We start from the raw sequence: 13,174 nt of genomic DNA on the forward strand, positions 1-13,174 counted from the left end.
CCTCCCCTCCCCATCCTAGACCCCGCCCACCACTCTGGTCCCCGCTCAGGCCGCACATTTCACCAAGAGACCGTAATTTTTTATTTTAAAATGAATTTTGAAAATATGCTTGGAGTAGTGCCTGCTATTTCGTAAGGGCTCCAAAAGTGCTGGTTATTATTATCCTCACGGGTTGTATGCCAAAGTAAGATAGATAGATAGATAAATAAATAAATAAAATAAATTTGGGGGGCATAAAAAAAGGTTAAGTGGAAATTATTGCAAACGTAATGTGCAGTGTGATAACATTAATATATGTTTTTAAAGCACTAAACAATACCATATAGTGTTTATGGAAACAAACTATGTGGAAAAAGTACAAAACCATATTTAGGATAATACATACGAACTTCAGCATGGCTGTTACCTTTAGGGAGGGAAGAAGATGGATGAGATTAAAGGCAGAACTGTGCCTGTATCTGTAACATTTGATTCCGTTGAAAGGGTGACGGGGAGAGACCAAATCTTCCATTTAAATAATGATATACTTTTGTACCCAGACCTTCCAATTGTAGACCTATTTTTTAATAAAATTAGCTTTATTAAGTTGTACAAAAAATAGTGATCCAGTTTTCCATAGTGAACTCTTGGAAATTAAACAACTACAGGAATTTAAATTTCCCTTTAATTCTTAACAATTTATAGAGAAAATGGGATAAGTTATATCTTGATAAAGTTGTTTAAAAAAAACAACTGGGGGCTCTGGCCTGATAACTCAGAACATTGATCCAATACACCAACGTTGTGGGTTCAATCCCTGACCAGAGCACATGTAAGAATCAACTGATGAATGAACAAATAAGTGGAACAACAAATCAATGTTTCTCTAATGTTTCTCCTTCTCTCTCTCTCTCTCTCTCTCTCTCTTTCTCTCTCTCCCCCCTTCCTTTCTCTCTCTCTAAATCAATACATTGTTTAAAGATTTAAGGAAAAAAACACAACTGGGGACAGGTTCTTTCCAGCGGGCACCAAGCCATCTCTCAGGACAACTGGCATAAGTGCCACAAGACTGGGCACAAGAGAAATCCCTACCACAAGAAGCAAAAATATAAGCTGGTACATCCTGCTGCCAACACTAAGATCCCCGCCCCCCCCCCCCCCCCCCCACCCCCATACATTCAGTCTGTGGTGGGGGGAGGCAACAAGAAGTACCATGCCTTGAAGCTGGGCATGGGCAACTTCTCCTGGGGCTCAGAGTGTTGTGGGCACAAAACAAGGATTATTGATGTTGTCTACAATGCACCCAACAACAAAATGGTCTGTACCAAGACTAAAACACTGCATCATGCTCATTGACAGCACACCCTACTGACAGTATTACCAGTCCCACAATGCACTGCCCCTGGGCTGCAAGAGGGGGGCCAAGCTGACTTGTGAGGAGGAAGAGATTTTAAACAAACAAACAAATCAAAAGTCAAGCCCTAGCCAGTTTGGCTCAGGCCCTGGCCCGGGCTCCTGTGGGAGGCAACCAATTGATGTGTTTCTCTCACATGGATGTTTCTCTTTGTCTTCCGCTCTCTCTTCTACTCTCCCTAAAAATCAATGGACAAATATCCTTAGGTGAGGATTAACAACAACAAAAATAAGTCAGAAGAAATATGATGATGAAGGGAAAAAGAATGCCAAAATCAGTAGCCTTCTAGAAGAGCAGTTCCAGCAGGGCAAGCTTCTTTTTTTAAAAAAATATATATTTTTATGGATTTCAGAGAGGAAGGGAGAGGGGGAGAGAGATAAAAACATCAATGATGAGAGAGAATCATTGATTGGCTGCCTCCTGCATGCCCCCTACCAGGGATCAAGCCTGCAACGCAGGCATTGGGAATTGAACCTGGTTCATAGGTTGACGTTCAACCATGAGCCACACCCAGCCAGGCAGGTCAGGTTTCTTGCGTGCATCGCTTCAAGACCAGACCAGCGAGGCTGAGCAGATAGCTATGTGCTCAAGGGCAAGGAACTGGAGTTCTAGCTGAAGAAAATCAAGGCCTAAGAATGCAAAAAAAATCCTCTTCTTTCCTATCTTGGCTCCTGTATTAAAGGTGCTTATTCCAAAAAGCTAGGGACAGGATGTAATCTCGAGATTTTTTTAGAAAGCAATTAAGTTCTGGGAATTTGTTATTAAAGTAGTATGAAGTCTTTTGTGTGTGTGATAACATAAAGATCCCAGGACCAATGGTATGTATGTGTTACTGGTGGTGGTAGACTTGAAAAAATATGACGTTAACATCTGATAAGTGGAAATTATTGCAAATGGTTATGTGCAATGTAACAACATTTGTGTATTTTTTTTTAATCCTCAACTGAGGAGTGAGAATATTTTTTCCACTGATTTTTTTCTTTTTTTTTAGAGAGAGTAGAAGACAGGGGGGAGGGAGAAGGGAAAAAAACAGAGAGAGAAATACCAATGTGACAGACACACATCGATTGGTTGCCTCCCACATGCCCCTTGCTGGGATGGGTGGGGGTTGGAGGGGGAGGGCAGGGATCAGACCTGCAACACAGGTATATGCCCTTATGCCCATGGTCAGGAATTGAGAGGTCAGTACACAAGCCAAGTTTCTAACCACTGAACATGCCAGCCAGGGCTATGTATGTTTTAAAAGTACTAAACAATACCACATTGTTAAATTGGAACGGTGGAATCTTGAGCATCAATTTTATTATGTTCTGTAAGTTTGGAATATTTCATAATTTACATTTTATTTTAATATATTTTATTGATTTTTTACAGAGAGGAAGGGAGAGAGATAGAGTTAGAAACATCGATGAGAGAGAAACATCGATCAGCTGCCTCCTGCACATCTCCCACTGGGGATGTGCCCACAACCCAGGTACATGCCCTTGACCAGAATCGAACCTGGGACCTTTCAGTCCGTAGGCCGATGCTCGATCCGCTGAGCCAAACCGGTTTCGGCAGAATAGTTCATAATTTACATTTTTTTTAAAAATATATTTTTATTGATTTTTCACAGAGAGGAAGGGAGAGAGATAGAGTTAGAAACATCGATGAGAGAGAAACATCGATCAGCTGCCTCCTGCACATCTCCCACTGGGGATGTGCCCACAACCCAGGTACATGCCCTTGACCAGAATCGAACCTGGGACCTTTCAGTCCGTAGGCCGATGCTCGATCCGCTGAGCCAAACCGGTTTCGGCAGAATAGTTCATAATTTACATTTTTTTTAAAAATATATTTTTATTGATTTTTCACAGAGAGGAAGGGAGAGAGATAGAGTTAGAAACATCGATGAGAGAGAAACATCGATCAGCTGCCTCCTGCACATCTCCCACTGGGGATGTGCCCGCAACCCAAGTACATGCCCTTGACCGGAATCGAACGTGGGACCCCCCAGTCCGCAGGCCGACGCTCTATCCACTGAGCCAAACCGGTTTCGGCAAAAAATATATTTTTAATAGCTAATGTTGACAACTGTTAAAGTTGGGTGATGGGTATATAGGGGCTCATTATACTACTTTTTCCTCCTGTTTTGTAAGTTTGACATTTTTATATGTGAAATTTTCCACAATAAAAAGTTTTATTAAAAAGTAAAAATTAAGACTAAAAATTTTCATAATTTGCAGGTGCTTAGAAGTTGCCTGGAAGGGCAAAACAACAAACTGTCAATGGAGATAACTCTTCCTTGTTGCTTCAACTAGGTATGTTTATAGCTTTCATTTGCAGTTCTCAGGTGAGTCCTGGACCCCAATCATGTCTCTTAAGATTTGTGGGCAGACAGGAGGGGTGGAAAATGGCAGGGAGAGCGATCTTCCTGGTTCAGAACAGCATTGGACTCATGACAGTAGCAGTGGGGGTGAAAAGGAGGGGATTGGTTCAAGAACTATTTCAGAGGTAGAACTGATAGGACCTGACAAGCTTTTTTGAGGGCAAGAATCGTCCTTCTTTGCTTAACTGGATTTCCCCAATCGAGGGGAGTGCAATTCTGATGAGATTTCTAGTCATATTCCTTGTTAAAGGGGGTAAAAATTCACACATTGTGATTTTAGCATGATCTAATGAATGAATGATTGATGGATTATCTTTCCTTTCTTTTTCTTTCAGCTTTACTGATTTATTGGTTCCTTCTTTTATGTGTCCTGACCAGGGATTGGACCCACAACCTTGGCTTATCAGGACAACACTCTTATGAACTGAGCTACCCGGCCAGGGCTCTCCTTCCTTTCTGTTCAGAGCAACTAAGCACTTTGACTGTCTCTTTATAGGTAGACTCATCAGTTAAGTGAACCAATCAATACATTTCTTTTTTTGTTTTGTTTTGCCTAAGCGGGTTTTCTGATCCTTGCAACCAAGAGTCTGAATAAAGATCACACATACACAAACTTTTGCATACAATTTTTTTGTATTCATATATCTCCTCTCTCTCCCCAGGCTCTCGAGCTCCAAAGCCTTCAGATGTAGAGTGAGGTCTCCACTCACAATATTCCCTGCTCATTAACCCTTTGTGAGCTCCTACAGCTTGCTGCGACCGATCAGCCTCCCCAACCAAGGTGGTTCTCTAACATCCGGCACTTCCGGGTCCTTGCACTGACACAGCACATGGTACTTGTCTGTAGTACACAAGGTGTATGTGCCCAGGCCCTGGCGAGCTCCTCTTAGCCTAAGTTTTTAACAGCCAGGAGGTCAGCTTTGATCAGGGAAACCTCTAGGACAGTGGTTCTCAACCTGTGGGTCGCGACCCCTTTGGAGGACGAACGACCCTTTCACAGGAGTCGCCTAAGACCATCGGAAAACACATATATAATTACATATTGTTTTTGTGATTAATCACTATGCTTTAATTATGTTCAATTTGTAACAATGAAAATACATCCTGCATATCAGATATTTACATTATGATTCATAACACTAGCAACATTACAGTTATGAAGTAGCAATGAAAATAATTTTATGGTTGGGGGTCACAACATGAAGAACTGTATTAAAGGGTCGCGGCATTAGGAAGGTTGAGAACCACTGCTCTAAGACTTCATGAAGAAGGAAGATAGATGACATAGAGGGAGGGCTACCCACTGCCTGAATCTAACCCACTACTTTCCAGATCAATTCCATGGTGCTTCACAATTCACATTGTGGAAATAGTACTGCCTCAGAAACTTCATGACCTGCCCCGGAACACAGCAATGTATTTTAGTGCAATACTAACGTTGTGATCATTGAGCAAAGTTTTTAGAGAGCATGGAATTTTAAATATTCCCTAAGGACAAATTCTGGGGCCTAAAAACAAAAATCGCGATTGTCAGAGGTCATTAACATTAAGCAAAATAACTCATCCAGCCCTAGCTAGTTTGGCTCAGTGGATGGAGCATCGGCCTGGGGACTGAAGGGTCCCGGGTTAGATTCCAGTCAAGGGCACATGCCCAGGTTGTGGGCTCGGTCCCCAGTGAGGGGCGTGCGAGAGGAGGCCGATCAATGATTCTCTCTCATCATTGATGTTTCTAAATCTCCCTTCCTCTCTGAAATCAATAAAAATATATTTAAAAAAAAATAACTCATCCAGGCACTGATCGATCTCCAGGGTCTGACACTCCTTTGACAGAAGTTGCCTCACCATGAGTAGAGCTGGCCCTAAATCTGCCCTTGCTGAGTCTCTGGAGGAGGCAGATAGCAGTGGGTCTGGCGCCCAGGTGGGTCTATTCTTCCTGTGTTCGGGATGCAAAGATCTGGCGGAGACGTGAGTACTGCGAAGGGGTGATGAATTCGGGGTAGGAAGGACGGAGTTCTGTGCTTCGCTTGGTGCTCCAGGTCCAGAGAGGGGCGATAGCGGCGGGGGCCGCTGGTTGGAATGGTACCGTTCGGCCGGGCTTTTAGCGTCGCTGGCTGCGAGAGACAGATCTCGGAGTACTCAACCTGCACTCGGGAAGTCCGCCGCCCGCGGGAGCAGGGTGGCGGCGCCAGTTTCCTCCTCCTAGCGCGCGGCGCCCGAGGCTGCTCATCCGGAATAACCGCCCTCTTCTCCCTGGGCTCTGGGCGAGGGCTCCGGCGCCCAGTGCGGCCTTCCCTCTGCAAGCCGGCTAGGCTATCGCTGCCCGATATGCGTCGTGGGATCCCAAGGCTGCCTTGCCCGGGATCGCTAGGCTGGCCGCCCACTTCCGCCACAGACCGGAAGTGCTTGCAACCCGCGGTGGAGGGGCTTCCGGTGGGGCCGCGAGGTAGCTGAGGCTGACTATGGCGGCCTCCTTGGCCGGGAAGGAGCTCGTGTTTGTCACGGGGAACGCCAAGAAGCTGGAGGAGGTGCGGGGAGGGTGTGGGAGGCCGGCCAGGGCGGGGCGGGCAGCGTGTGGCCAGGTCGGCTGGGGACGGGGCGGAGAACTGGCTTCCGGGAGGAGGAAGCACGCGGGCGAGTCGCGCCGGGGGAGTGGAGCGCCGGACCCGCAGGGATGGGTCAGGTCGGACTGAGTGTGCGGAACGGGTCGGACCTCGCGGAGTGGGGCGGTCGGGGCCGCAGGGCTGGTGAGCTCAGAGGAGTGGCGGGGTCCTCGGCACCTGTCCCGAGGTCACTCACTGAGCTAGACTTCAAAGCGGGGTGCTGGCACCCTTCTGAGCTGATCCAGGCCGCGCTGGCTGCTGGTTCGAGGGCGACAGGGCGCGGGACAGACATCCCACCTGGGCCCTCCGAGCCCTACCACGGTCCCGAAATGTGGTCCTCAGGGTCGGTCCTGGCTCAGGAGTGCGGTTGATTAGAGTGTCATCCTGATAGCCAAGGTGGGGCACATAAAGAGTCAACCAGTGAATGCATAAATAAGTAGAACAAATTTCTCCCGCTCTCTCTAAAAATCAATCAATTTTTTAAAAATATATTTTGTTGATTTTTTACAGAGAGGAAGGGAGAAGGATAGAGAGTTAGAAACATCCATCAGCTGCCTCTTGCACACCTCCTACTGGAGATGTGCCTGCAACCAAGGTACATGCCCTTGACCGGAATCGAACCTGGGACCTTTCAGTCCGCAGGCTGATGCTCTATTCACTGAGCCAAACCAGTTAGGGCCAATCAATTTTTTTAAATTAAAATTTAAAAATGTGATTGTACTGGTAAATGATATTTTGAGATATCTCCTATAACTATGGGAGGGAATATGGCGACATCTGTGATTTTTTTTGAAAAAAATCAATGTGATCGCTGTCTCCTGCACGCCCCCTACCAGGGATCAAACCTGCAACCCTGGCAACCTTTGCGGGGGAGGTGAGGGAGGGGGGCAACCAACTGAGCCACACCTGCCAGGGTGACATTTGTGATTTAAAGGTCACAGGTGTCCTGGCTGGTGTGGTTCAGTGGTTGGAGCGTCGACCTACACACTGAAGGATCCTGGGTTCTATTCCTGGTCAAGGGCACGTACCTGGGTTTCAGGTTTGATTCCTGCCTCAGATCAGGGCTCAGGTAGGAGGCAACCAATGTGTTTGTCTCACAATGATCTTTCTCCTCCCCCTCCTCCTCTCCCTATCTTCCTTCCATTCTCTCTAAAAATCAGTGGAGGTGGGGGAGGGACTGCTAATGCTATTTTGGTTTTCTATATTCACAATTAAAAGAGATGCTAATTTTCAGCTAGGGGTTATTAAAAATAAGGTATTTTTTAACCAATGTCACCCCAATACATTCAATAAAAAATAAGTTAATTTAAAAAAATAGGGTTTCTGGGAGCATGGAGAAGGGAAGTGGGTGTTCTGGATGGGCAGTTAGCATGGGAGACCTGAAGTAGGAGATTGTGGAGATGAGGGAGCTGACCTGCTGGAGTGGACCCTGAAGGCTGGGGTGAGGCTCATGGACCTGATTAGTAAGTTTTAGGGTACTGACAGGAGATTTACCTGATTAGAATGGCGGATGAGAGCTTGTGTAATAATGGGGAATCGTTAACAAATGGTGATAAATGTTCTTTCATGTTGCAACAGGTTATTCAGATTCTAGGAGACAAGTTTCCATGTACTTTGGTGGCAAAGAAAATTGACCGTATGTCTCTGTTTTGTTTTATTTTTTAAAGATAGTTTGATTTCTCCTGTCAGCTGGTGACCTGACTCTGTCTTTTTCCTCATAAGTGCCGGAGTACCAGGGAGAGCCGGATGAGATTTCCATACAGAAGTGTCAGGAGGCAGCTCGCCAGGTGCTTGCTCCACATGTGTGCTCTGCTCACTTCTCTTGTCCTGGTGGCTCTGGGGCCTGTGCCTGCTGGGGATGAGTGGAGAACAATAGCGTGGGCACAATTGGGTATGACTCAAGGACCTGCCCAGGCCTAGCTGTTCTGGGGTTAGTTCATGTTGGCCCTGGAATACTGCCTTTCTCACCCTTGACTGTGTAGTATCTCCCTGGACCACCACTTACACACATAATTCTCTCTCTCTAATTCTCAGATACATACATTCCAGCCCCAAATTCTCTCCACATCCATCCATCCCTGCCCTCACTTATCTCTGGAACTGAGGAAGAGCACTTTCTGAAGGGTCACGCTGTCTGACTATGAATCCCACCTTTTCTCTTACCGTGTCTGGAGTGGGCTTTACAGCCTGCCAGGGCTTTTGGTGTCCCTATCTCTCAAACGAATATAAGAGATTAGCCAAGGGCTAATCCCGGTAGCAGGTGGACGGACCTCTATATGCTGTTGCTGCAGATTCCAACCAGCTGTGGGCCTGGCTCCAGCTTGGATGGTCTGGGAATTGGGTGCTGCAGCAGGGACTGTTGCTGGTAGCAGGTCTCAGGGCTGTATTTCCTTGTGCTGCAGGTGCAGGGACCTGTACTGGTGGAGGATACCTGTCTGTGCTTCAATGCTCTTGGGGGCCTCCCTGGCCCCTACATGTGAGTGCTCCCCCTTACAGAGCCCTGCCCCCAAAACCATCTGAACTTGGAAATGATTGGTTACCTGATATCGCAGATCATTCACTATCTTGGCATCAACACCAGTATTTCAGATTGTCCTGAGGAAGGATTAGGAATGGGGAAAGGCATGCCTTTCTTTTGTAAAGTGTGAGAATGTGATTGTGTAAGTGGGGATGAGCAAGGGGAACCCATCTGTTGAAGAGGTACATTCCTGGATAGATCGTTTTCAGGGAAGAGAAAATAAGAAAGTCAAGATCTGAAAATGGCCCTGGCTGGTTTGGCTCAATGGATAGAGTGTCGGCCTGTAGACAGAAGGGTTCTGGGTTCGATTCTGGTCAGGGGCACATGCTCGGGTTGCGGGCTTGGTCCCCAGTGTGGGTGCAGGAGTCAGGCGATCAATGATTCTCTTTGATCATTGATGTTTCTGTCTGTCTCTCCCTCTCCCTTCCTCTCTGAAGATCAATAAAAATATATTTAAAAAAAAAAAGCTGAAAATGGTTTTTCTATCCGTGCTCTGGACCCCCTTAGAAGGTCTTGTATCTCTAGGGCACAAATACCCCAATTAGAATGCCCCTCTCAGTGGTTAGGGGCAAATGCACACCAGTGCTGCTGTTGGGTCGTGGATATGTATATATTTAACATTTAGATTGCCAGTATGTTTGCCAAGGCAGTAGCACCTGTATACACTTATAGTATGCATTGCCCCATATTTTGCAATGTGGGGAGTCTGAAGTGTTATCACATGCAATTTTAATTTACACTTGCCTAATTATCACTCAGCTGGAGGCCTTCATTGAATTATTGACTCTTCTATGCATTGCCTGTTTGCCTCCATTTCCTTTTTCCTATTGGATGATTTGTCTTCATTTTGAGTTGAGACATTTTGTTTGTTTGTTTTAAATTGTTTTTTAAATTGCTTCTTAGAGAGGAAGCGAGAGGGAGAGAGAAACATCAATGTGAGAGTGAAACATGGACTGGCTGCTTCCAGCATGCCCCCTACTGGGGATTGAGCCCTCAACCTGGGTGTGTGCCCTGCCTGGGAGTTGAACCTTCAACCTTTAGGTGCACTGGACGATGCCCAACCAACTGAGCCACACTGCCCAGAGTGAGACATTCTTCATCATGTGAATCGCTCGGCGGTCCCAGGGCTCTAATCACTGGGGGACTGCAACTCGGAGAAGGTGGTTCGAAGATCCATCTCCTGGTGTCTGACTCACCTTTGTTTGTCTTGCAGAAAGTGGTTTCTGGAGAAATTAAAGCCTGAAGGTATTATTCCCTTTATTTCTTCCTTTAGATCTGTTGGGAATTGAGAATCCCGAGGTGGTCTAGGGGAGGGCCCCACTTGTAATCAGGAATCTCAGGTTGCAGCCCCACCATGGAGCCCTTCTGTTCACCTCAGTTTCCCCATCTATAACCTGCAGCTCATACTTTTCCCTGCACGCCTGACTCTAGGGAGCGCTGAGATAAGGAAGGAGTGGATGGGAATGGAGTGGTGGGAGCTGTGGATTTGAGGAACAAAGACACGGCAGTTGAATTTGGGTGAGAGGACCGCCCCTACTGACTGCTTGCCAGTCCTTGCCTCAGCCAGGGCCTGGCCTGGGGGTTCGGGTCCCCTCCAGGGCCCCAGTAGTGCCTACTCTGTCACCTACAGTTGCAGGCTAAAATGTTCCCTCTTTAGGTGCTGCTAAAAACACAATGAGCATTTAAGCATATAGAATAGTAGAACAGAAAATGAACTCCATCTCCCCATGACTCGACTTCCAGGTTTATCACCACAAAGGCTATCTGATGACATGTATAAACCCCCAGTTTGGCATATGTTCCCCAGTCTGGGGCTTCAGGGTGGGGAGTGGGGGCTAGCTGGCACCGACTGCGCTAAGCCCTCACTGCACCTGTCCGCAGGTCTCCACCAGCTCCTGGCCGGGTTCGAGGACAAGTCTGCCTATGCTCTCTGTACATTCGCATTCAGCACTGGCAACGCAAGTGAGCCTGTGCGCCTCTTCAGGGGTCGGACCTCGGTGCGTATCCATGCTGGTTCCTCAACATGCCACCAGAGGGCGCTGAAAGTCCAGCTCTTGGCCCAGTGTCTTCTGCTGGAGGGTAGTGGGAAGGCATCCAAGCCAGAGTTAGTTCCCAGGACTTTGCCCAGATCTGCCCCTGGGCACCATCAGAAAAAATGCTATCAATTCCGAAATCTGTGACCCCTGAGGCTGCTGTTTGAGGGGAACGCATAATGGCTCACAACTCTTGAGGCCCGTGCATCTAGAGCAGTGATGGTGAACCTTTTGAGCTCGGCGTGTCAGCATTTTGAAAAACCCTAACTTAACTCTGGTGCCGTGTCACATATAGAAATTTTCTGATATTTGCAACCATAGTAAAACAAAGATTTATATTTTTGATATTTATTTTATATATTTAAATGCCATTTAACAAAGAAAAATCAACCAAAAAAAATGAGTTCAGAGGTGACACGTGTATTGTAGGTTCTCCATCACTGACCTAGAGCTCTGCACTGTATGCCTTCCTGAGAAGCAAATGTGGAAACTGAAGAAGACAACTCCCAGAGCTACATCTACATCCCAGACTGCTCCAAGTTCCAATCTCCTTATCCAACTACTTGAGTATCACACAAGCTTTCTAACTTTTCATGTTTACATAGAATCTTCCCCCAACTTATTCCTTCCCCAGCTGTCCTTCAGCACCTCATGCCTACCTGTGAGGTTCAGCAACTTCTCACAGGGCCCACACCACCCTCTAGCTGGCTGCATGCATCCCCCCCGTCCCCAGTATATTCCCACATTGTGGGGATTCACTCCTCTGCTTTCTCTCTTCTGCTCAGGATAAAATCCAAGAGTCCCACTGTAGCCCACAAAGTGCTATCCCAGAGACTCCACCAGGGGTTGACCACAGAGGTGTGTTGCCTTACCTGGTTATATTTGTGTGTGTGTGTGGTAAAAAACACATAACATAAAAATTACCATCTTCACCGTTCTAAGTGTACAGTAGTGTTAACTATATGCACAATTGTGCAACAGATCTCTAGCAACTGTCCCTTTCCCCCCTCCCTAGCCCCTGGCATCAGTTTCTAAGAGTCCAACTTCAGATACCTTATGTAAGTGAATGCTGTAGTATTTATGTTTTTGTGACTGGCTTATTTATGATAATGTCTTCAAGGATCAGCCATATTTTCCACATTTTGGCTACTGTGAATAATGCTGCTATGAACATGGGAATGTTCTCTCAAAAATCAAAACTTTGAACAACCACAGGCCCTGCTGACAAGGCCAGGTCACTGCTGTCCCCACCATTCCCTATTGTCGCCCCAGCTTTGGCTGCTTCATGTACTTTGTTGCTTCCCAGCCCCCACTTTACGCAAGGTGGCCCTGTTTCTTCATGTTCTTACCTGAGCTCTCTGAACGTAATCACATTGTCCTTTCAGCAATGCATATGCCAAGCCCTTCCCCATCTCAGGGCCTTGGCATCAGCCTGGAATGTTCTCCGACTGGAATGTTCTTTTTTAAATTAATTTCAGAGAGGGGAAGAGGGAGAGAGAGAAACATTAATGTGACAGAAACATCTACTGGTTGCCTCCTGTACTCACCCCGACCAGAGATCGAACCCATAACTTGGGTATGTGCTCTGACCAGAAGTTGAACCCTCGACCTTTCAGTCTGTGGGACAACAATCAACTGAACCACACCGCCAGGGCCGCCTGGAATGTTCTTGCTCTATCCCTGAGGCCTTCCCAAGTCTTTCTATCCTGTTCTTGAGTCCAGCTCCCTGTTTGTTCCCTTTAAGCCACTTGGCATTTGGTAATTTGTTTACTAGTTTGATGCCCGTTTTGCTTAAGATCCATTCTGTGAGGGCAAGGCAAGGCCTGCTGTAACTCCAGTGCTGACAACACTGCCTGCCTTCCTGCAGATGTTCATAAGGTGTGTTACTTGGGTATGGTTCAGAGTAGTAACTGCCTCAGTCTCCCTGCTAGCAGGAGCAGAACTCACCTTTGGTCTAAATAACTTGGCATTTATGTGGCTAATCCCTATCCTCTACTACCTCTTATATTTTTTTAAATTACTTTTTTTCTTTTATTGCTTCCATGGCAACATGACATTTTGTGACACTGGGCTATAATTTGTTCTCTTTGTAACATTTTTCTGTTGGAATTTGCTTATTACAGCCAGTATTGAGCTCATTTTTAATTTCTTTCTTTTTATCTATTTTTAAATCTTTATTTTTGAGAGTATTACAGATGCCCCCCCCTTGTTTTCCCCATTGCCCCCCTTCACCTGGTTCTGGCCCCACCCCAGGCCTTCCCC

The 13,174-nt window shown here is 46.5% G+C and overlaps 1 protein-coding gene and 1 pseudogene across 2 annotated transcripts in view; both read left to right on the top strand.

The window, feature by feature from the left end:
- LOC102764424 overlaps nt 1-2,366 on the top strand; it is a 3,327-nt pseudogene extending 961 nt beyond the window's left edge.
- A 3,815-nt stretch (nt 2,367-6,181) lies between these two features.
- Nucleotides 6,182-13,174, top strand: part of ITPA (inosine triphosphatase) — a 14,791-nt gene continuing 7,798 nt past the window's right edge. Inside the window, exons 1-7 of one of the 2 annotated variants that reach the window (XM_015560251.1) lie at nt 6,199-6,286; nt 7,940-7,997; nt 8,084-8,148; nt 8,764-8,837; nt 10,093-10,124; nt 10,761-10,876; nt 11,698-11,770. In XM_015560251.1, the coding sequence (XP_015415737.1) occupies nt 6,221-6,286; nt 7,940-7,997; nt 8,084-8,148; nt 8,764-8,837; nt 10,093-10,124; nt 10,761-10,876; nt 11,698-11,770 (484 nt within the window). In that variant the 5' untranslated portion in view covers nt 6,199-6,220. Of the gene's footprint in view, nt 6,287-7,939; nt 7,998-8,083; nt 8,149-8,763; nt 8,838-10,092; nt 10,125-10,760; nt 10,877-11,697; nt 11,771-13,174 lie in introns of both variants that reach the window. The other variant, XM_006758039.2, reaches the window with a different exon arrangement.

This window comes from Myotis davidii, unplaced genomic scaffold, assembly GCF_000327345.1.
Source record: "Myotis davidii unplaced genomic scaffold, ASM32734v1 scaffold32, whole genome shotgun sequence".
NCBI classification, from domain to species: domain Eukaryota; kingdom Metazoa; phylum Chordata; class Mammalia; order Chiroptera; family Vespertilionidae; genus Myotis; species Myotis davidii.